The 26,066-nt window shown below is 35.3% G+C and overlaps 1 protein-coding gene across 1 annotated transcript in view; it reads right to left on the minus strand.

Moving 5' to 3' along the window:
- Window positions 1–26,066, minus strand: part of LOC124529651 (protein singed) — a 47,790-nt gene that overhangs the window by 1,824 nt on the left and 19,900 nt on the right. Inside the window, exons 2-7 of the mRNA XM_047103480.1 lie at window positions 23,596–23,820; window positions 17,855–17,963; window positions 10,350–10,497; window positions 9,016–9,201; window positions 5,145–5,373; window positions 270–426 (exon numbers count right to left, since the gene is read on the minus strand). Of these exons, the coding sequence (XP_046959436.1) occupies window positions 270–426; window positions 5,145–5,373; window positions 9,016–9,201; window positions 10,350–10,497; window positions 17,855–17,963; window positions 23,596–23,815 (1,049 nt within the window). The 5' untranslated portion in view covers window positions 23,816–23,820. The remainder of the gene's footprint in view (window positions 1–269; window positions 427–5,144; window positions 5,374–9,015; window positions 9,202–10,349; window positions 10,498–17,854; window positions 17,964–23,595; window positions 23,821–26,066) is intronic.

Consider the following 26,066-nt stretch of genomic DNA (forward strand, 5'->3'; position numbering starts at 1 on the left):
TATAAACTATTTAATATATTCTAAAACCAACAATTAATAAAAATGTTAATAAAAAAGTTGTTTTGTTGACCTTACTAATTAGATAAGAGTTATGCTATAACGATCTCGGTGGCGTGCGATTGGAGAGGCCTATGTCCAGCAGTGGACGGAAATGGGCTGATGGATATGCTATAATAATAAGTCTTCATATTACAGTAATACGTCGTCACGTTGGAAGTCATATTACGAATTAATCTGAACAAAGGGAATAGTTCTGATAGCCAACTCACTTGTTATCCCCGCTGGCCTGAATGCCGCCGCCGGTCTCGAGGGTCCAGTACCGGTCCTGCATGGTGCGGATGTACCAGCGTCTGGTCGCCCAGTCGAACTCCAGCTGGAAGGTCTCGTGGGATGAGATCTCATCCTGGTTGGCTGTCACGTCTACACCTGTTGATGGAAATGAGAAATTTACTATTATGTTGCTATTAAGTGTAAAACTTTATGTATTCTGTGGTCATATCGTCTTAGTAAGTGGTAAAATTAAAAGTAAAATTAAAATTATTAAAACCTGCTTTACCATTATGGAATAGGCTGAAGCAAATCTCATTAACCTGTTTCCCTGCTAAAGTTTTATGTTTAATTTATTATTATAATAATTTAACTGATACTTCGCAACTTTTTTATGTGTTGACCTGAATGCTAAAACTAAAAAATATATAAAAATTAAAAATGCCCTACATCAGATTGGCTGCTATACCTTCCTTCTTTATAGTTACACTTTATTTTCTGAAATTCGTAGAATATACATATTAATGGTTTGTTTAGCTCGTGATCGTTTTCTACCAACAGACAGAGAGGCAACATTCAAAGTGCTGTTAAGTTTGCAAATATAAACTAAAAACAATTAGTATTGAATGAAGTAAAACATTAAAGCTTAAATTATAACAAATATTTAAGGTAAGCTTTATCAAGAACAGATTTGCTAGATAAGAACATTTATAATAATATATTTAATTATAAACATATTTAGTCACGCAATACATTTTTTGTGGTAAAATAACGATTCTAAATTGTAAGTATATTTGGCTAAAAGTAACACCGTAATAAAACCACAGGATTATAAATACAAGTATTTTCCTTAATTACATTGTTACGAATGTGTCTGTACTCAAAACGCCAACGCTGATAAAACGTACATTCCAGATTCAGGGAAACGACAGCCGTTTGATTTAATTAAGTCAGTAATTAATGTTTAAATATTTGCTTTACTACGATTATCAGCATTCTTGCGAGAAGTTGTCTTGAAGAACAGTAATCGCTAATTAATCTAGCCCACATCGCCATAGAAGATGTTCATTGGAGCGAGTTTAATAATAGGATATATGATTAGAGCAGTCAAAATGTCGTGCGGCGAGTGTGATCGCGGCGCGTGCGCAGGCATCCGTGCAGGTGAAACTAGAAAGCAAGTCTCACAATGGAGGTTTTTTGCGCGGAATAACTGCGCCGAGATCGTCGGAGAATTACATCGGTGTTGATATAACGGAATTTGCTCAAAATAAATTATTCTCTTGTGGGACTTTTTTTACTTTGCACAATGCGAGTGATAAATGGCATTGCTCGTTGAAATAACTTAGTCTTAAAAATAATTTAATTTTCATCATGTATCGGTAAGATTAAAACATTGAAAAAGAGACTACTGAGTTTTTTGCCAGTTCTACTCGGTAGAATCTACTTTCCGAAGGCGGTAGCTTCACTTAATATAGTTATTAAATGAAAATTCAAAAGTGCTTGTAAAATCTTACTTGAATAAATTATATTTTGATTTGATATACTTGATTGAGTTTCAATTCAACACAAAACCTTCTTATTAAAAATGATGCTGATTCTTTTCTATTAAAACTGTCTAATCCTAGGACAAAACGAACCACGAGGTCGAGTGCACACCGCAAGATACCAGTACCTGTACCGCGCACCCAGCACACATTTGCGCGCTGAAATCGACACTGCAAACCCTGACCCTTGTAAAATACTCGGTACGATCACCTATATCGGATCACATTTGTTTGATAATATAATATGCATTGGTATTTGATCATTTATCCTATTCGGATCTATATAATGGAAATGAGTTTCTGCGTATTTTAATCCAAGATTCAGTCCACACAGATTTTCGGTGTTGCAGTCAGTATATACTCAGTAGCAAGCCGGAGTTTGAAAATCGGCAGTGGCACTCTTTCGCGCCAAGTAAAGCCATTGATCCTTTCTTCTCCTTTCTTAGTAGCTTTGGCCTGCCACCTTGATCATGAGAGTGAATTGAATGTGTATCTGCAATAGTCTTTAATACTTGCTCCATCATCAGATGTCAGTCCAGAAGACGTCATTTTTTTGTAATGAAATACCTGATGGTAGTTACGTTGTCAAATAATAATTGGTCCTCACTAATGCGTAAGAAGTATAGGTTGAGGAATATTCTGTCCAATTAACTTAGCTTTTGCAAGATCATTGTATAAAGAGAGCGGACGATAATACGTATCTTGCAATTATAACTTTTCAATATAATTTATGTATCGTTGCCTTGTGACGGCAACGACGACATTGACAATCTCGAATACAATTAAATGCATTTGAATGCGGCGCTTGTTATGCTACGAGTGCGTCGACTTTTCGTCTTTATTGGGTGCACTCGTTACACGAGACAACGTGTTCCGTACGCGCGTGACAGAACATCGCAGCGTGTTCCCAGGAACGTGACGACCCATCACCGGAGTGACTCCGTAGCTTAAAATTGGATGTAATTTACACAAACAAAACGTGCCTGAACGTTGAAGAAGTTACAATATGTTTTGGAAACGAAAAGAAAGAGACGGTTTAACTTATATCTACTTTCAATAAGTAGGCAATGCTGATAATATTTTGGGCATATATAAATACTAGTCGTTGCTCGCGGCTTCTCTCGCGTTTTAAGGGTTGGTTGTCAAGTGTTAGGCAAAAAACGTAGCCTATGCCCTTCTTTGAAATTCAAATCTGTTCCATACCAAATTACATCAAATTCGGCTCATTGGTTTGGTAAAAGAGTGACATACACAAAGCTACTTTCACATCCATAATATTCGTATATCATCTAGTGATACTGAATTCTTATCACTATTTCCGAATGTAAGCTGGCTCATAAAAGGCGTGGAAATATTAAAACTCGCAATAGCGTTCATTGTTCGTCAGTTCCATCAACAATGGTCGCATGCTGAAGCGATCTCGAGAAACTGCATATAAAATCTTTGGCATCAAATATGCATCAGCGCCTCCAGCGGTTCCGGCCTTCTCAGAACTCGAGCCATTGTCTCCGTCTACGGATGGATACGTCGCTAATGCAAACCTTATGCCTTTATGTTTAGAGGTTATTTTCCTGTGCTTCGTCTAGCGAGTCGTCGTTTGCTGAGTACACACACGACGTTTCTATGCTCGGTGTGCAACAATAACTATTCGGTCGTGATTGACGGGTTTGTTGTTAAAGTTGTTCGTTTTTGTTAGATATCAATAAACTTGACGAGTTTACTATTCGATTTTAAGGTAACTATGTTCTTTAAGTTTTTACATATTACTACTACGAAATTATAATACACATATGTATACATAAAAAAAGAAGATGCTGACAAAAAATATATATATTCCATAATGTCTATAGTAAATATGTATAACTATAAGTATATTTACTATTTTTATGCATTGTTAAATACATTTTTGGTGTACATATATAAATGTCTCACGATTGGGCAGAACACTCCAGTCAATGAGCTTTAGAGTTTATTCCACCATGATGTTTCAATGCAAAGATTAAAGTAAACGAAGACTTTATTTGAATACAATATAATTATATTAATTGAATAATTATTTATTAAATAAATATATCGTTTAACTATTGTTTACAAATAATATTCATTTAGAACAATGCCTTCGCTGTCTTCGCTTCGAAAACAAAGATAGGACCGTCGTCTGTGCGGACTGCAGACAGAGTTGCTTACATTAGCTTTTATTGTTGTTAATGAGTGTGCTCTATTCTTATAAACATAATGGTATTTATAAATCTAGTAAGCTGTATCTGTAGTCATAGTTATACTATAAATACTGAATCCATTATTTTCATCAATATGAATCTTCAAACCGATGCGGTACCATTTTTGGGAACTAAGATGTTATGTATCTTGGAGGCTTTAATTATATCAGCTCATTCATCCTTCGAACCGAAACACAACATTACTATGTATTGCTGCTTGTCAGTAGAATAGGATGAGTCGATCACAGTTAACTTAAAAAAAAAAATAGAATGCCATTTTCTTATAAGCCTAGAAAACTACAGACACACAACGGCCTGCAAATGTCCCACAAATGGGAACGCTTATAATCTTGAGATAACTTGGAAATTATACCAACTTGTTGGTGAAAAGTCATGTGAAAAAAATTTACCCGACAGTTTCAGCCCTGTCTATTAAACATACGGGTACATATACCTATTGATTCCTTATTTATGAACCACTTATCAAAGTCAAAGGGAGTTAGTTATTTGACGTGGAGTCTGACGTGATAAACGACCAATGAGCTTTCAGTAATCAGATTACTTATAGCAAGTCTGCACTGGAGGCGAGCGTACCGCCGTCCGGCGGCCGGCTGCCGTGATCGACTCGTAATTAGCTCTCGCTCGCGTCGGATGCTGCGCGTCTCAATTGTTTCAGCTTATTGAGCCGTAATTACGGCCCGACGCACGCTATTACCGGGAATCGTGGGTGAGAATTAAATCCACGAGTAAAACATTCCCGGCGTATAATTGAGTTTAAAACATTTTATTATGTTTCTATAGTAATTTAGTTATTATGTTCGCTATGATAGTGCACAATGATGTTACTGTTACGGACGCGGGCTGTTTGAATTGTTTTGCAAAATTTTCTAATAATTATCTTCTATGATTTCAGTCAGTCGTCGCCGGAATGTTACGGACTGCCTAAAGGGATGAGGACACAAATTGTCAATAATATTTAATGTTTGGATTAAACTTATTTTTTGTTATTATTATGCAGTTCAATTGATGAACTGATGAAAATTGCATCTATTTTGTTGCAGCTTCAAGGGGTATTGTGATGATTAGTCATTGTAATTACGTTTTCGGAACTTACCCTGTTTAACGGAGACGTACTTCTCGTTGAGCGCGGCGATGAAGGCGGCCTGCGGCAGGCTGTCCTCGAGCGAGAAGAGCTCGTCGCGCGTGACGGCGGTGGAGCGCGTCTTGAGCACGGCCTTGGAGCCGATGGGCGCCAGGTACGCGCCCGCCGCGTCGCGCAGCGCCAGCGCGCCCGTGTGGTACTCCGCGCTGAACAGGCACTCCGCCGTGCACGTGTCCAGCAGCTGAGGGCCGCCGCGTTAGTGAGCTTAACAATGTGACGTCGCCGTACACGTAGGACTGAGAATCTTTACTATTTATAAAACAACAGCCTGTATATTTCCCACTGCTAGGCCACCTTTCCCTTTGAGGAGAAGGTTTGGAACGCATTCCACCACGCTGTCCCAACGCGGATTGGTGGAATAAACATGTGGCAGAATTTCTATGAAATTAGACATATGCAGGTTTCCTTACGCTTTTCTTCACCGACGAGCACGAGACGAATTATGAACACAACTTAAGCACATGAATATTCATTTGTGCTTGGCTGGGTTTGAACCCGCAATCTCGGCTTCTTACTTTTTTAAAACTATTTATATTCTAGGGACCATTTATAATTCTATCCTATCCCGGAGGATCTAAACTACAACCGATCGTTATTAAGGCCTTATCTGGTTTCGATTGATTGTAAGATTGTAAAGAAGATGCGAAACTATCGTAGTATCTGCTAGATACAACAAATGGAATAACAATTTTGAATTTGTTTTACACCTATAGTATCATTTATTGCTAAGAGTTTTTTAAAACTTGACGTAATAATATTAAGAATAGAATTAAATAAATAAATACGAGTTGTGTTTACACTATGTGCGTAATACTGCGACGTTTATTTTCATACTCATATATATATGATTAAATTATTTAATCTTAAAAATTTAGAGTAGTATCTGTTTAATCAACAAAATTGTTTCTTTTTATGATAAACGAAACCCACAAATACAGACAATATTTAAAACAAATGAGTCTATTACGAAGCTAATGTAAAGGAAAGTAATTACATCAAGTAAATCTAATTATGTATATAAAACAGCGCACAAGTAATCGTATCTAACATTATATAAGTAGGCACATAAGTGCATAAATAAACTGCTATCTCTATGGGACGCATTGCCTTCAATAAGACTTCAGACGAGACATTGTATTGACTCGCATTGCCATGTCTAGTGGATGAAAGGGGTATTGTCTAACGGCCACAGAGCACGCAGCGTATAGAAATGGCATCAGGTATAACGAGAAACAAGCACAAATTGGACATTATAATACAGGTGTATATTTCGATTTTATTGTTTCGGGATCATAATGTAAGTGATTAGAAACAATTCGTTAGTAAAATATAGACTCTACTATGACACTATGAAGTGGTTAAATTAAGCGATTATCTCAATTTTTAAATATCTAATGTGATTATTAAATAAAGTTCTTTATTTTTTCTTATGTTATAGGTTGGCGGACGAGCATATGGGCCACCTGATGGTAAGTGGTCACCATCATCCATAGACAATGACGCTGTAATATTAACTATTCCTTACATCGTCAATGTCCCACCAACCTTAGGAACTAAGTTGTTATGTCCCTTGTGCCTGTAGTTACACTGGCTTACTCACCCTTCAAACCGAACCACAACAAACAATGCTGAGTACTGTTATTTGGTGATAGAATAACTGATGAGTGGGTGGTATCTACCCAGACGGGCTTGCACAAAGTCCTACCACCAAGAAAATACTATACTAACATACTAGTTTATATTTCGGTTTTGCTTATCTCGTGATCGTAATAAATGATCATAAACAATTTGTTAGTAAAATTTAGACTACTAAGAGCTAATTAAATTACGCGATTATCGCAATTTTTAAATATTGAAAGTGATTATTAAATAAAGATCTTTATTATAATGAAGCAGGAAACAGTGAAAGTAATAAGTATTATGATGGACTCCGATATGATGGTTGACGGATATCATTACGGCTTTTTGTTAAAATGTATAATATTAAAAACAAGCTTAGCTATTGGAAATAATTTAATCAAATCACTATCTACCGGCAAGCTAATGCGTGATTATATTGCTACACATATGGGATTAAGTTAATATATGTGGAGTCGATGCGCTCCGCAGTTTGTAAACGGGACAAAATGCTTTTGCCAACTTAGAAGGGCTACTGTCCAAATTGTTTTTACTGGTGCTTTAGTTTTTGACGTATATGGATGACAAGTAAGGAAACAGATTAATAAAAAAAATACCGTGAGTCATAATACCCTTGCAGAACAAGACCATCATTATTTTGTATACAACTAGTTGTCGCCCGCGGATTCGCTCACGTTTGAGTGGTTGGCTGTCATATGTTAGGCAAAAAAAGTAGCTTATGTCCTTTTTTGGCTCAAGTTTGTTTCATACCAAATTTTAACGAATTCAGTTCAGTGGTTTGAACGTGAAAGAGCGACAGACAGACAGGCAGAGTCACTTAATGTTGTCTTAAATTTTCGCGATTATTACACATTTAAATAAAACTATTTATAACGGATTTGAAAAAATATTATTTGCAACTACCGCCAACGTTTTCTCGGTAGTTGCAAATAATATTTTCTTTGTTCTTCAAATAGACAAATGCCACCTTAGTCTACCCGTGACCACGAACGCTGTAAAGTGCTCGAAACGTCGGGATGTCAAAAATAATTAATATACGCGATTCAAATCCGTTATAACTAGTTTTATTTAAAAGGCAGTTTCACTTTCACACTTACAATATTAATCTAAATGTATAAGATGGGAAGACGAAAAAGACCTAACGGTAAGTCAACATCTCCCACAAACATTCGCGGCGATAACCACCCAGTACAACCTTCCGGAAACCCTACCCTAAGTAAACTTCAGATAAAAATCTTTATTTGTACGTGTATATGTTTACAATTATTCAAGATTTCTAAATAAAAAACTCCAATTTGAATTTAAATTCGTCGAGACTATCGCGCAGGGCTCTGCCGATGTATCGCTAACTCTGGGAGCGCTAGTGTATTGTGTGCAAAACGCATTCACGCACCGCACGCCGCTGTAATGCCGATGCCTGTCACATGTTAGGCATTGTATTGTCGATAGAAGTGACACGATATATAGAATAGAAAAGGGTTCTCTATGAGATTTTAAACTCTTCAATAGTTAGCCGGCAATGCGAGATAATATAACGCTTTATTTCTTTACTCGTATATAACAAAAAGCGTTAAATGTATTTCGATAAACCTTTCCTAATGAAGAAAATAAACAAATTATGATTCTGCGAAAGTGTTAATTACAACTCGTGTTAATTTGCGTAGCGTTAGTTTAACTTTAATTTAACGAGAACATTAACCACAATCTAAAAGGAAACTTAGCATTAAATAGACCTATAAATATATTGATTTACTTTACTGAACCTATAAAATAAAATTAAACGATAGATACATAAGATTTCAGCGAGCACGAGGTATATTATAAAGAAATATGAAATACTAGCGACCCGGCCCGGTTTCGGGTGCCATTACACATACTTTATATACTACATAATTTGTTTATTTACGACATCACATCAGACACTTCTAAAATTGTCAGCGTTTCTTTACGATATTGTCCATTTATTATACACAAAAGCCTTCCGCTCGAATCACTCTATGTTTAAAAAAGAAACCGCATCGAAATCCGCTGCGTAGTTTTAAAGATTTAAGCATACAAAGGGACATAGGGATGGAGAAAGATATTTTGTTTCATACTATGTAGTGCCATCAGTTAAGATTCAAGTGCTTTAGTCCTAGCCGACACTGGACATTGAAGGCTGTAATAAATATTGAATGTGTGTCACCTTTCCAGCGGCGCTGAGGTACTTGTTGTTGCAAGTGTGCAGCGCGTACTTGCCGCCCTCGTCCGCCCTGAACTCGAGGGTGAAGAGCGTGTCCTCGCCCCAGGGCACGTTGGCGTCCACGTGGATCTCGTCCAGGGACTCGGACAGGTGGGCGAAGCGCTTGCGCCCGATCGAGCGGAGGTTCACCTGAGGGAAAATGCAAACCAATTACGAATGTAACTAGAAACTGACCCGAACAAATATAACGTGACTGAACTATTTGTTGTGTATGTGTGTGTGCGTGTGTTGTATAACATATCATCAGTATCATTTATACTGTGTTACATGTGTAATATAAAATATTTTAGCTATCTTCTAGACGTTATATATATCCTGGTTACAATTGGTTTCGAGAGTCAGTATTATAAATTATTCAAACAGCCTGCCTTTAAACTGTATGAAATTAAATTAAGTTTTGTAACCATTTAATCATTCGGTCATTGAGTCGCAGGATAAATGAGACACAGAATAATTACTCCAACGGTTAAAATGTTCCGTTTGAAAATGACCAAGAATATGATTCAGCTCTATGTACGATTTCACTTGCACCCATGGAGTTTAATAAAGATTTGTAATTACAAAGTTTAAACGAAGAAAATATTTGTCCATTCAAAATTTGCCAATCACTTCGAGATATATCAAAAAGCGCCAGTCATGTGTTATTATATGTACAAGTATTGGTCAGTAATATCTCGTTTTACGATAGAATCAATTTCCTCTCGGAAACGAACACCGATAGCCAGTAATGGCGTGTCGTGCTAATGCCGAGATGATCACGCAAATGAGATCCGACACGATCGCCGTGATCTTCGCATTTGTTCAGTATTATATTTATACAAATAGTTCGTATTTAAGCAACACGGAGTGATTATTATTTATTGATGAGCAATTGATTTCTGTGAAAGTTTAAATAGAGAGTTGTTTGATTTAAATATCAACACATGTATGGAACAACTGTATTTAATGGTGAAATAAAGCATTTAAATAATATTGTTATGTAAATTGGAAGACGGCTGTCGTGGTATGGGTATGTTATACGGAGGAATGAGGAACACACTGTGGGGAAGGCCTAGAACATGGATGTGGATAGTTATAGAGGTAGAGGACCAAACAAACAATGTATGGATTGTGTGATAGATGATAAGGTTGGAAATAGTGTTACTTGTGAGATGACGTCAGATAGGAAAGAATGGAAGGAGACATGCGCCAACCCCAAACAAAATTAGGAAAAGCTCAGGAGGAGGATGATGTTATGTAAATTGCTGCTTACCAAAGCAGAGAGAACATGTTCTTACCTGTGGCCTTGCAGCCAGGTGCACGTGCCAAAGCTCGGCGTCGCCGGGGACCTTAGCGGTGCAGGTGAGCTTGTCGGAGCTGGAGCCGAGGAAGTAGCCGCGTTCGACGTTGCGGAGCGCCCACCGACCGGTGCCATCTTCGGACACGCTGCGTAAAACAAAGTTTATTTTTATTGTACTTCAAGTTAATATAACTATTTCTAAGTTTCGGAAACCGAATCAAATACCATTTTTATTTTTGTCCGCATATAACAAAACAACAACAACATAGTAGGTATTTCAAGGATTCTATTTTCAAAATAAGTTTAGTCTATTATTCGTTACGTTCATTATTATTTCATTCATTTAACATATTAAAATCGGATCAAACCAAGCAAAAATTCTATTCAAAAAAGGCAGACGAGTAAAACAGTCACCAGATAGCAGATAGTCCCTCATAGCGATTGGCATTGTAAGAGGAATTAGCCAAACCTCCCGCAAAACACTTAGGAGCTGAATTGCAAAATGAATGGCTTAATACTTCAAACGTGAATGTCCTCGAGTCGACACCAAAGACGCCATTGTGTCCATAATGAATGAGCTCGTAGTTAACTAATTTCAGACGTTCCGTACAAAGAGCGCACCGCATGTTTAACTTGAAAGGATCGAAACGTGAAGTGAAAAATGAGAAGACAAACACTCATCACAATGGAAAATGCAACACGCTCGGCTAATTAAAATGCGGGGCGTCGCGAAAGTGCTCCTCGATGCGAGTTGGAGATGAAAGGGGTCAACGTATTTGCAGCTCCGGGTGTGTTTGCGAGCGTCTATGGGATGATATTCATTTTTTTTGGGAGAAATTCATACTTATAACAATACGAGGCGGCTCAGACGGTTTTAAATTAAGCTGCAGGTTTGACGCTTATCAACAACTCAGTATTTTGAATCAGATTTTTAAACTATTTAATTGAATGATTATGCTACTCCTACAATAAAACAAAACATACATTAAAAATATATTAAAAACATTGAATTTACCAGCTGTAGTCCCGATGACTTCGCGGTCTGATCTAAACCATCTAGGGCCCACACAAATACACAATATTTATAATATTATAAAAACTTAAATCAGTGTTATAAACATGTTCAAACATTATTTTAGAGGATTTTATAAGCTTCAATGATAAATTGTTAGAATGTCAGATATAAACGGCGCTATGAATGATTGTCGGTATTAAATGCTATTAATGTTATTATAATATTCAGCTCGTCATTAGACCTAATTTCCCGGCGGCAGCGTGATTTAACAGAATCGTACGAAACTTTCAAATAACTGTGAATGCATATTTTATCACAACTCAGCGCCTACCGAGGAAATTTAATTTCGTATGCAATTTTAAGTCTTCGCCTCTAATTCTCCTTCAATCAAGGGTCGAATTAGCTTTCTTCGTTCATTTCCTCACCCCGAGGGCGCAATTATTTTTCTAAACACTTCTCTGCGAGGGTTTCCTTCATAATCGAATGACTTATTCGGCACGTGCTCATTAAAATTCACAATTCAAACCCCTGTCTCCCCTTCAAAGGACAATGTTATGGGAAATTCGACCTAAAGCTGTTGTTGCAGAATCAGTTTTTTAAATACTTATTCGTTGTGAGGCAATGTAAACTTTATTTTCGTGTCGTAAAGTACTTTTTTGATAACAAAGAGAGCCCTCTCTAAACAAGGATGCTTTTGTTCTCAAAAGGTTAACGCGTCATTTTAGGTTTTGTCAAACGATTCGTTGTTTTTCTTTGATGTATTATGAAGTTTGTCTAAATTTAATTTAAAATACTTAACGTTTCGTAAAATATATTTTTATGCGGCCTCCTCTGAAAGCACTACGTAGCCTAGCACATTAACAGTACCTTAATTTACTTTAAAATGTGGTTATTGAGCGGGATGTGTGCGATCGATATAGAACCACAATGCTTTTCAGCTCTAACGTATTCTAAAGTCTTTGGCGCGGTTACCAATTACCAACAAGATGCATCTTTAATAGCATGAAATTCACAGCTCCCAAGGCAGACATTTCTCATATTAAAGTAATTAAGTGCAGCACTCCGCACGGACCGGTTTTATTATGCTTTAGATTGGCGGATGAGCGTATGGACCACCTGATGGTAAGTGGTCACCATCGCTCATAGATATTTGACCTGTAAGAAAAATTATCCATTCCTTAAATCGCCAATGCGCCACCAACTTTGGGAACTAAGATGTTATGTTCCTTGTGCATGTAGTTACTCTGGCTCACTCAACTTTCAAAGAATAATACTAAATACTGTTGTTTGGCGGTAGAATGTTTGATAAATGAGTACCTACCCAGTCGGGCTTGCACAAAGCTCTACCACCAAGTGATACCACCTTTCAAAGTTATAGATATTTTTCTATCACATTATTAGCTTTCTATGTACTGAATACAACATACATATATTTAATGAAGCCGTTGTGATATATACTTTATCGAGTTTATATTTAACTTAAGGGCTGATTCATATGAGTCAGCGTGTTTGTTCGCGGAGAAATGTCGTGATTGGTGAGTCAGTCGCAGTCACACATGGCGCCTTGTTATTGTTGTGACGGTTCAACAATGGGTACGTATTGATACGAGATGTAGAGCTGTCTGGGTTTGTTGCCAACGGCTGATTAGAATTTGTAATGAGAATACTGAGACGAGCAGACTTATTCTTTTGCCAATTTTTAAATTTGTGAATGTGATTTTTGTATCTGAGATCTCTATAACTATGTATGTAAGTTTAAATGATGTAGGTATACTTTTTTGTTTTGCCATTGTGATACAAATCAGTCAAAAGTCAAAACATTGTATATTAATTCAGGCGCCTAAGAGACTTCTTCACGTAATGTGAGGGGCGTTTAAAAGCACTTTGAATCATCAACATAATTTATTTTACAGAATTGAATGGAATGTAAAGTAAATGTAAATACACAAAAGGTTCGTGATTGGCATGAAAATCTGCGGTTACTATTTTTGTTAAACGAACGGAAATCCAAACAGTTGCAAGTTAAGGTTATTTGAAAGAGAGTTAGACTAGAATCTTGCAATTGAATTTTAAAATTGAACAGCTAAGTAGTTTTAAAGTGGCAAGGTGTATACAGATATTCTTTATGAGTAACATCTCTTGGGCACACAAATCTGTATTAAAATATTTACAATATTAGCGGCCCTGCTTCGCATGGGAGCAATACTGATACTTAATATACTACAAAATGTCTAACAACATTCACCGTTTTTCTGTCAATAAACAATACAAACCGTTGCGTCTTATGATATTACTTTCAAACCAAAATTATTTGTGTTTTTCAACCGACTTTCAAAAGGAGGAGGTTATCAATTCGTCTGTATTTTTTTTTTTTTTTTTTTTTTTTTTTTTTTTTTTTTTTTTTTTTTTTATGTTTGTTACCTCATAACTTTTCACTGGGTGGACCGATTTTGATAATTTTTTTTTTGTTTGAAAGGTAGTGCTTCCCGTGGGGTCCCATTTTTTTTATTTTTTTTTCCGATGATGGTATCCATGTGAAAACGACATAAGTCTTAAATTTGCATTATGTATATGCGCGACAAATAGGTGAATAACTGAAAATCACGTTAACCAATTTTGATAATTCTTTTTTTATTATAAAATATATACTTCAAGGGTAATTTGGTGAAAGTTTGGTAAGGTTCTGAGCACAGGATCCATGACAAAGTAACGGAACGGAAGGAAACGGATCAATTCTGAGGAGCACGTTAGCGATACTCGGTCGAATCTTTTATTTATAGGTTATTTGGATATTTGAGTCACCTTCCGTAATGTGGTTATGTTTATGTAATTATCATAGTCGAATATTATAATCAACTAGCTACCCACCCCGGCTTCGCACGGGTGCAACAGTGATACTAAATATACTACAGAATTTGTTTATATACGACATCACATCGCAAACTTCTAAAATTATCAGTGTTTCTTTACTATATTGTTCATGTATTATATACACAAACCTTCCCCTTGAATCACACTATCTTTTAAAAAAAACCGCATCAAAATCCGTTGCGTAGATTTAAAGATATAGGGACAGAGAAAGCGACTTTGTTTTATATTATGTATTGATGGAACTCCTATACGGCTGGCAGTTAGGGTGCGATATGGGGCAGAATTTCTTACTATCTTTAATCAAATTTTGTGTATGTGATGTGATGTCATATGATGTACGAAATATAGTTGGTCTTTTTCAAAGTTTTTTTGCTGAGTTCGATTACAGCTCTTTCGAGGGATCCTTGTAGTTTACGCCGCGTGACGTATTAAATCCGCATTTTCGAAAGTCTATTTTTGCTTTATTCGCAAATTTCCTTTGAAATTGTCCTCGAAGTAGTTTCTGACTCATATAAACGTAACGTTTAATCTATCCATGTTAAAAAAAATTAGTTAGTCAACATCAGCTTCACTTAAAATCAAAAAATAAATAAAATTTTAACAAAAAGAAAAACCGACTTCAAACAAAACACTATTTTAAAACAAATGAATATGCACGAAAAAGTAATAAAAATAATTGCGTATTCAACATATTTTTAGAGTCTTCCTAAGTTAAATGAAATGAAAAATATTAGACTACTTAAAAGTCGATTAACGATTATATCATGTAGTTATAATTATTGTTATATTTGGAGTCGGTGTCAGCCAATAAAACCCTACAGTATATCTATCAAAAAACAATACGAGAATACTTTAACAAATATGTTTTTTAAAAATTACCTTTTACACAATAATATACTGGATCAATCAAGGGGCTCGTATCGCTTCTTTCTTTTGATTGTTGGGGCAAGGGCACCGTGGCTGACACCGGCTCCAAATATACCAATAACTATAACTACATGATATAATCGTTAATCGACTTTTAAGTAGTCTAATATTTTTCATTTCATTTAACTTAGGAAGACTCTAAAAATATGTTGAATACGCAATTATTTTTATTACTTTTTCGTGCATATTCATTTGTTTTAAAATAGTGTTTTGTTTGAAGTCGGTTTTTCTTTTTGTTAAAATTTTATTTATCTACTATATTGTGCATTTCTTATACATATAAACCTTCCTCTTGAATCAATCTATCTATTAAAAAATCCGCAACAAAATTTGTTGTTCAATTTAAAAGATCTAAGCATACATAGGATAGTGGTAAGCGACTTTGTTTTATACGATGTATTGATGACTATTGCGAAGAAAAAACTTGCATTATGAATGCTATTGCGAATATCAGTCGCCTTCAAAATGAGAAGCACTACGGTGCTTCCGGTGAGTCACTGGGATTAGTATTCGAGGGTCGCGTAAAATTTATTGTTATCCTGAGACGAACGTGCGGCCGCGACTTCACACGATGGAAACGGGAAACGTAATGACAATAAATCGAGTATTACTTTTTTTGGGCGCGCTTTAGTTTGCCATTTTTGGCGTGGATTGTCACGCGAGGTTTAACGTTGAGTTATTTGTTACTGCGAGTTTTATTAAGCTCTTTGAAAATGTAATTTTGATCGCAGAAAAAAAATTAAAGGACGGAAGGTAGCTTAGAGTCGCAAGGCCCACATCACAAGGAAGAGAAGAGGAATCACATGTTCAACATAATATATAATTAGTTTAGTAAATAATTACAAAAAGACGCTGTTGTATTTTGTCTCTTAAGAAAAATGTTTGGAGCTTGTGAGCTTGTATAGTTATGCCAAATTTATATCCCATCCATGGAGGTCTTTATACGATTTTTTCGTTCACCAGATAAATTAGAAACATAAACTAAGCTTACATCCGTGCTCTGGGGAGCAGTTCTGACTCTGAATCTCAGTTAAGGTCTACGTATTCCAGTCAACGAGCCAATTCCGCTCAACATCAAATACGAGATACAGATAAAAAGCAAAACAAATTCTACATCGATTGATTTAAATTCCAAAGCACTATAATCTCTATAATGAATCCAACTGTCCGGTCGTAGCAACCTAACAAGCATTATTAACAAGATTGCCGAGGGCTGGGCTAGATACGTATAATTACATAATATTTTTTATTGGTAAACATATAAGTATATGTAATGGTTAAAGATACACCCTCCACACTGGCTTGTGTATAAACCAATGGAATGGAATGGAAAATAAACGTAAAAACCATAGTGATCCATCTCAAGCTATCACGATCACGATCACACAACACTGAATTTATTTTTTAAAGATATACATCATACATCGTTCATCGTTAGATCAATATTTGAATGGTTTGTTGTAAAAAAATGTTAAAATCCTTTACTATGATGGGCCTATTTTCGACCATTCATTAAATTAATCATTAATCAAAAAACATATCTATTACTTTCGATACTTATCTGCTTGTATCAATAGTTAAATTGTATGTGATCAAAAATCAAATGGAAATACTATGAATACCGCTTTTCTGTATGCTAATGTGATTACCGTCGACAGCCCTGTTCAGCCTTAATCTATGCCCCATTTGTGACTACTTGCAAGGCTTTTATAGACTTCGGAATGATTTTAGGGATCGGCATACAATGGATAATCTAGAGTATCCGTTTAGTAATGTTATATTCATCGAAGTATCTATCGTTTAGTGAGCGCTGAAGCGAATTGCAAATATAAGGAGTATTGTTGATGTGAATATTTTTTTGATTAACGCCATGTTAAAAAAAATCACTCGGTGGTAGGGCTTTGTGCAAGCCTGTCTGGGTAGGTAGCAGCCACTCATCAGTTATTATACCGTCAAATAACAGTACTCAGTATTGTTGTGTTCCAGTTTGAAGGGTGAGTGAGCCAGTGTAACTACAGGCACTAGGAACATAACATCTTAGTTCCCAAGGTTGGGGGCACATTGAAGATGTAAGGAATAGTTAATATTTCTTACAGCGTCATTGTCTATGGGTGATGGTGACTATTTACCATCAGGTGGCCCATATGCTCGTCCGCCAACCTATACCATTAAAAAAAACATTTTAAATATTATTTTACTGTAGTTTACAAAAGTAATGTGTTACATAGATTATGTTAAGTCTCTTTTCTTACCGCGCTGGTATTGGCTAACGCTCTGTTGGCTAACTAAGACTGACAAATCCGATTTGTTGTAAGCGTTAAACAATAACCACTATATGTGTTGTTATTGTGTTTTTTTGTCGTCAAATGTTATTTGAAATGAAGCAGGCACTATGTAACATCATAAAAAGTATACACAATATCGTGTTCAAAGCCGAGCATCTTTATTGTATCTTCTGTATATGTATGTGTGTAACTGTACTTTTAAAAAGTTGAACCGATTTAAATGTTTTCTTTTGTGTGTATTTGTTGAGTGGATCTCGTTATTCTAGATGGACCCGGCAGGTTGCGTTGCGATCTTGAAATTAATACAATTCTTATTTTACTCGAATGAAGTCACCAGCTAGTAGTATACTACTAGCTGGTGACTTCGGCAGTTTAAATAAACACAACCAAGTATCTAATCATTACCTGATCTGAAATTTGCTTCCAGCCTCCTTCTCTTCAGACTCGCAAGTGACGTTGCCGAACGAGTCCACGGCGAGGTACTTGCCTAAATGCGACCGGAGGAAGATCATACCTAGGAACAAAAATAAACTTTTAGATTAAGTATTCAAATGTATGTACGTTTAAAAACATACTCATTAAACTTGCCATTTATTTAGTCTATAAGGTAATTAGATTTTTAAGTTAACACATAAAAACAGTAAACGAGTACCTATTACCATGACGGTATTTTTAATCGTTTACATAAAATTATTCTTATGAGCCTGCTTCAATATTTCTAAGTTAATGCTAACCACGTGACATAAGCATGAGCTAATCGCTTTACACTAATTGGACACCAAAATTTATACCAAATTATTGATAATGAGTAGTTCAGACTATTTATTTAAGTAGAATATTCAACAGCTGACTATGTCAAATATTAATTATATATACTTGTACATATGCAACCTATAGTTCTGTATACGCTAACGTAAACAGTTTCCAATCGTTATATTTTCCTTCATTTATCATTTATGAATAATGCGTTTATTACAACAAAAACTTCCTCAAGAACACATTAATGACCATTTAAAACGAAACATTAATACCAAATGTTTTCAAAATAACGTGTGCTTTCCAGTGTCCTCTGAACGCACTAGGGTATGACGCCCGTCTGGAGCTCTGGTCAGTGAACCTGTCTGCTGGATCAAGATATCGATTCCCGGTCGTAGCAAACACTATCTTATTTCCCTTTGGCATATTGTTTTGATCCTGGGAAGATTGCCGATATTTCATACCTCATAGATTTTCATTGAAATTAATAACATGCTTATTTTAATTACACGCAAAGTTTTTATATTAATATAGATAATAAAAATATTAATTTCTAAATGTTAACAGATAACGAAAAATGTTTTCTTGAATCGGTTAATTGAGATGAATGCTTAACATTCATTAATTAACTTTTTTTCCAATCGAGTTGATGATAAAATTACTTCTAAATGTTTTAGAAATAAAAAGTTGTGAAGATTGGAAGATTTTAAAATAAATATTTTTATATTTGAACAGAAATAGATTAGTAACTAACTAATGTACCTATAACATATATATGGAATAATATGTACTTTATATAAATAAGTTATTCTAATCTACTATTGATCCAATTCTAAATTTGTGTTCACTAGTAGAAAGCATACATTATCCAGAGTTATGTAACCAAAAATCAAAATCAAAATCAAAGTATACTTTATTCAAGTGGGCTTTTACAAGCACTTTTGAATCGTCATTTAACAATTAAGTGAAGCTACCACCGGTTCGGAAAGTAGATTCTACCGAGAAGAACCGGCAAAAAACTCAGTAGTTACTCTTTTTCAACATTTAAAAAAATACAGTCATGTTAGTTAATTTTTAAGTTAATACAATTATTAAATTAATAACTCCTGAGGGATACTGTAATTTATTTAAATCATATAATTTACATAATCATATTTAAATCTGCTCATTGTTGTATTTATTCTTACAATAACGAAAAAATATGTATTTCTTCGCTTAATAATGTTATTTCTGTGTATGTCTAGAGCTACTAATATTGGAACGAATATACTACAGCCAGCGAATAATCTACCTCTGAATAACAATGCTTTGTATTGCCACGGTCCAGTATAAAGGGTTGGAACTTGTAATTACAGGTGCAATATACATTTGGTCATAGCAATTGTTTTTACTAATTACAGTTGTTTTACAAACAGAGAAGTCCTGACTTCATGTGGAGCTATTCTGTAACAGCAAACCAGAAACTCGTCTTAGAAATGTCAGAAACTGGTATAAAGGTTTGAGTGAGATATTCTTATTGTTTACATCAACGATAGCCGAAATGTTTGGTTTTGCGATTTTTTGTTGATATGGGCATGTTCATGCAATTCAATAATTTTAATTGGTCACCAGTGTTCATTGAAACATTGACGCCGAGTGAAATTTTGCTCATATTTTATATCATCACTGCACCAACAACCTTTGGCCCTAAGTTGTTGCCTGTACTTAAACATTCGTTAAAATCTGAACAAAATAGTACTGAGTATTGTCATATAACAGTAGAATAGCTGATGAGTTGCCGGTACCTATCAGATAGCAGGTTAGTAAAAAGCCCTACCATCAAGTGAAATAAGGGATAGACTTCATCGGTTTTTTTGGTCTTAATACATTTTGAAATTGAAAAAATTGTTTACGTTTTAGTCTATAGCCAAAAATTTGGACTTCTGATTTACGCCCATCAATATATCACCGTTTATCGACGAAGTGATTCACATCATCACATGGTCTGATTCATTTCCCACTTTCATCCATAAAAGAAACTTAATGTAAAAATATGTTAATAAAGATGAAATATCTCCAGAGAAATGAGAATTTCTACGGAATAATTTGCAAATTCAAATTCGATTACCGTTTCATTTGTAATCGTGACGCGGCGAATATGTTACTAGCGCCGATCGCTTCTATATTACCAAGTATATTATCATGCACATGCATTCAGAAAGATTCTTCAAAAAGCTATAGATTTCTTATGAAAAAGAATGATTATCTGAAATTATATCAAGTCTTGATGGAATGTGAAAACTTATTTCTAAGTAATTATTCTAAATAAAATTTCGAAACACATTCAACCAATGTTGTAGACTAAATTGACAAATTGAAAAAAATACCATAACCCATTAAACACTGCGAAATATTTTAAAGTTTTTAAATGAACGCACAGACGATGGATTGAACGCAGATTCAGTCTGCAAAGTATGTTAAAATATGATATTTCACTTGAGACTTGTAAGGTTTCTTTAAATGCTTCTTCGATGTTTTAACCATAATTGTGCTTTTATTATAGTCTTATAATACATTTTATCGGTTCAAATAATCAGTTTGGCTCTTTGGAATCGTAATTTCTCAAGACAATATTTATTTCTCAATCAATGACGCTACGGTATGCAGACTCTACAGAGAACACTCGGCATGAAGCTCGCATTACATATCGTCAATAGAAAAGAAGAAAGGCTAATGCGCTGAAATCCTATGTTTTAAGAAACGAGATTTATGGATAAGTTAGTACACTTTGTAATTAAATATCGTTACTCTTTATTGATTAAATATTTTTGTGAGATATCTTATACGTCGTAGCATTTAATTTGAATAATAATAAGTAAGTTAATGATTCTATATTAAATAAAGAAATTTAAGTTTGTGTTTGAATATAAATTCTGTAAATTGTATAATCGGTACTTGACGTACGTTGACGTTACTTAATTACAACAAATTAGAACAAAGCAATATAAATAGCTGTTTACAGCAGTAGCCTAACACTGATCGTCGAATTAGTTTCCCATTCACCGCAATCGACAGTCTCATAAAATGTCACGAAGAATGTAAACAGTTCGCCGAGCGTTCACGATCCCACAAAAGTAGTTTGTTTTACGTGGGAATCTGCTTCTCATAAACAATGCCGACGTTAAGTTCTTGCGCCGAGTGTGCCACTTAGCAGCTGTCATGTGGAGGAAATCAAAGTGTTACAGTGTGTCAGCTAAATGAACTTGTTGACACTTCGCCACTATTGTTGATATACGACATTACATTAACATTTTGAAAATAATTCAAAACGATTACAAGATCGAAGGCTATACCCTCTTATTGATATATTATCTTATTATATTATCTTGATTATATTATCGTTTCCTGGTCAAAGCTGTGTTCAAAATTATAATATGTTTATCTTTCTTTACGTAGTATAAAACGAAGTCTTTGAATTTACGCTTCGGATTTTGATGCATTTTATTTTAATAGATTTTAATAGTGATTCGATAGAAAGATTTTTGTATATAATACGTAGACAATATCGTTACGAAACACTGATAATTTTAGAAGTTTCTAATGTCATGTCGTAAATAAATAAATTCTGTAGTATATTTAGTATGAGTATTGCAGCCGTGCGACGCCGGGGCGGGTCGCTAGTAATTGTATATAATTTGATATGTAAACATCTCAGCGCGACGTACACGGTAGAGACTAAATGAGACTTCGAGCGTCATCTGACATCGGAACTTGTTTATACATCGACTCGAAATCTTGCACCTTAGCAGTCACCTTTATTTGTAAAAAAAAGCAAGAATCAGAATGCTCTCGTCTCACCTGGACAAAGGCCTACTTCTCTCTTTAGAACGTTTTGTTATGGTGGAATATTTTTCTCCGAGAAGTAGAAATACATACTCGAGACTTTAAAAGATTGTAGCTATGTACATGAAATAACACTACTGGAAAGAAACCGAAAGGCAGTAACATTAAATTGTAAACTATTCTGACTCTATGTTTATATCATAATTGATCGTAAAATAAAATCAGGGATACCATTCATAATTCGACGTGTTTAAAACATATCTCAATTTACAATGGGCTTAGTATTGGCGGTGATGCGGTGGGCGGTACCAGAAGTATTGATTCGGGATGAGGGGAACAGCTGGGAGACCTTGGCAATGGGGTGCGACCCTCGGCTCAATTATTGGCCCGGGGTGGATTTACATGTGTGGGCGAATTGAAAATATTTTAACTCAACATATACGCTGACTTCAAAGAGCTCGCCAGTGGAATGATTAACGAATACGAACGTTTGGAAAACATGTTTTTAATTAAAATCTAAATTAGAATGTTTTGAAACCTCAGAAAATATTTTCTATGACATAAATTTCACTTTCTATACTATCGCTTACGCTCATTTTGATCAAGTTCATTTAGTTGAGCTGTACTATTAGTGTAGGTATTCATTCATTTGGTAATAATTAAAATTCGTATCTCATAAAATGAATAGCTTACACCTAACTGCCGTAAGAACACCTTTACTCTGGTTTCCTGGAAAGTATCGTAACATCGCAAGAATGTTTTGTCTAGGTGTGCATTAAATGTATTTAAAAAAAAAAACATAAAATGATAATTAGAGCTGATTTAAAATCAAACGAGTGAAATCTAAACAACATGAATAGCTATCGAAAACGCGTCGAATCAAATAATTCCGCAATACCCGACGGGGGCGGCTCGCGTCAATTAGTGCGGGGTGGGAGCCCGTCGCAATCAGCTCGTTTTCAGTTGCGTTCGTTTTTGTTCGATCGGAACGATTTTCGCTATTTGCATATGGAAATGAGTCTTTAATCGCTTTTGATTTATTTAGCTTATATCGACACTTTCACGTGGAATTAGCTGCTTCTACTGTTTATGATCACCACTACAACTCTTACTATGTACTATTTACGTTATCTTGCGTTTCGATGATAAAACACAGTTCAGGATGTGTATTTTAAAAGTAGTTGTGTTTAATGTCTTGCTCCTTTACAATATTGCTTTTTATTAGATTCCGACTTCGTGACAAATCACATATTTCTAGATCTTTCTCTTTTAATTATTAATTATAAATCACTGTTAGTCGCGCGCGGCTTCGCTCGTGTATTAGGGTGTGGGTCGACGTGTGTCAGGTAAAAAGTCGTCCAAGTCTTTTCTTGGGCTTCAAGTTTTCTTCATACCAAATATCATCAAATTCGGTTCAAAGGTTCGGCAGTGAAAGAGCCACAGACAGACAAACAAACAGAGCTTTACTATCACATTTATAATATTAGTATAGAAGTATAGATAGTATAGACTAAATAAATACCATTACGATATTAGTTATTAGTTAAAAGAAATCATACGAAACTTACTATCAATGGCGCTTCCGGTAGCTGGCTCCAAAGTCCATATCTGTTTCTTCTTAAGGCTAGTTCCGTTTGCGTTGATCTTGAATCCGAAGGTCTCGGCTGTGAGGTACCGGTACCGCGAGTTGATCAGACCGATGGTCCACCAGCCGCGCTGCTGGTTCTGGGTGATGATGTCACCGGCTCCGTTGACTTCTCCGTTGCTATGTCCATTCAGACCGTTCATTTTGTCTGGAAGAAAATAATATATTAACATTTTATACCCAAATTTAAAGAAGAAATACAGATATTATTGACATTGATCAACGTTAAGGGCTTAAACTGAGTTGATATAATCTATCCATGAATTGTATCCTGCGTAGAACTTAAGTTTATAATGTGAGTCTAATACAATATTGATTATTACTTAGATATGTCGTATTTAGTCAATCGCGAAACAATAGGTATTTTTATTTGGTATAATCTTATCCTCAGACATTTTGTTTGTGAATTTGATCATCTTTTCAATACAGATTAAAGATTGATTTATTTGTATGCTTGCATGATTTTTATTTCTTCGTGGCACTAGTCATAAAATGTATTTAAGTATTTTGTCAACAGTTTCGGTTTGCATTGAATGCTATTTAAGTCAAGATTACCCACGGTCCAGACTTCTCAGAAGACAATAGTATTTTGCGTTTCATTTTATATTCAAATTTATTGAGATAATTGCAATCTTATTGTTGTACAAATAAGGACTACTAAAAGTGTATTTAATGCCAAAGACCGTAAAAAATTGGTCGAAATAGAGAATAATTGTGAGTCACGGTTTGGTGTAAATATTTAAGAATGTAAATCAAATGAGTCAAAAATTACTCAACGTATCTATTTGCTCCAGAATTTATTTATTACGGGAATGTGAAATATATCAATAAATCAGAAATTTGACTATAACCTCCTAACTGATTTTGGCCATAGCGGCCAGTGGAAGACTAGCCAGTGCAGTGTATGCATTGAACCAGTAGTATGCAGACTTGGGAAAGAACGGTAAATCTGATATGATCTGAAAGATTTTTGCATCATAGTGTTAACACTGCTAACTTCTAAATTCAAGATTTACTGGAGTGAATCGAAGGAACGTCCAAAATTATTTTTAATGGCCTTAACCGGGGTAGATTATGAAGTAATTACTTGAAAATAGATAGCTATTTATTATAACTATTTATTTAACTTATGATTAATATCAGAGATTTGTTGCAGGTAGCTTGGTTGCTATCACTGTAAGATATAATTATGACAGTTAACCGGTTGTCGAGAATCCCTAACGTATCATCACTTCACAGCTACTAAGTTGAATAGCCTATCTTAGTCCATAAACGAGACGAACTAGATCCACACGTTATAGCGCCGGTCCAGATTACAGCATCCGTTACACGCTTCCGTACGATAATGGCGGAATTTGCACCGTTTACGTCTAGAAATACTTCGGTCTAAATAAGTTAAATGATAACGTCTAGAGAATGTTCGCGACTGTGTCCACAGAAAAAATTCTAAATAGCAATTTTCAGTGGCATGTTTACATACTATGAATTTTTCATCTTTTTTGTTATGACGACATTTCTCCGATACGACCTGTATGTCCTTTGATGCACTACGGTAGAAAACATCGATTTAGACCAAGAATAATTCAACAAAATTTCTTTACTTCTTATAAACAATAAGTACACTCAACTTCGAACGAAGATATACGTATATTAATTGAGAAGATTAACGTACGCATCGCCACGCGTCTGGAAATCTATGCAGTCTGATGTCCATCGATCGCGGTCAAGTTCAGAGCTCTTACAGATATAATTTATTTGAAACAAAATATTAACGAGCATAAAATATACCAATCAAGTTGATTAAGTCATTAGGATACTTGACATAAATTGAATAGTAAAAGTAATTTCCTCCCAATCTCAAGGGAGACTAACCAGCTGAGTACGAGGTCAACAATCTGAGATGGTCTTCGATAATTCATAATTTAACGGCCTAGCGACTTTCAAATTCCGAACTATCGAGAATGCCGAGAATTTTGAGAAAAATAGAAAATCTTTTAATTTCGGATCCCGGAATCAGCAACTTTAAAACCTAACAGAACGACGAAACTGACCAAATAGTATAATGGCATAGTTGATGACAGTTGATGACCCAGTATAAAGGAGAGTAAGCAATAGGACACAGTCTATAATTACACAGCTATAGTTTTAGATACCCCAGGATAGGCTTTTAGGGCACATTACGGCGATGCTTTCAACTCGTCTGTGCATTACCGCAATGAAGCAATTGTCTGTCGGTAAATTACGACGGTCTCTTAGTAATACGCGACGCATGCCTTTTCGTGTATTTCTCGAGTGTATTGCAATTGAATGAAAAGTTGAAACGGATAATGTGCGCGGTTAGCCTTGAGCTTGAGTTGAATCTGAAATTTGAGCGGCTTTGAGTACCTGGTGTAA

The sequence above is a fragment of the Vanessa cardui genome, chromosome 5 (genome assembly GCF_905220365.1).
Source record: "Vanessa cardui chromosome 5, ilVanCard2.1, whole genome shotgun sequence".
Lineage (NCBI taxonomy): Eukaryota > Metazoa > Arthropoda > Insecta > Lepidoptera > Nymphalidae > Vanessa > Vanessa cardui.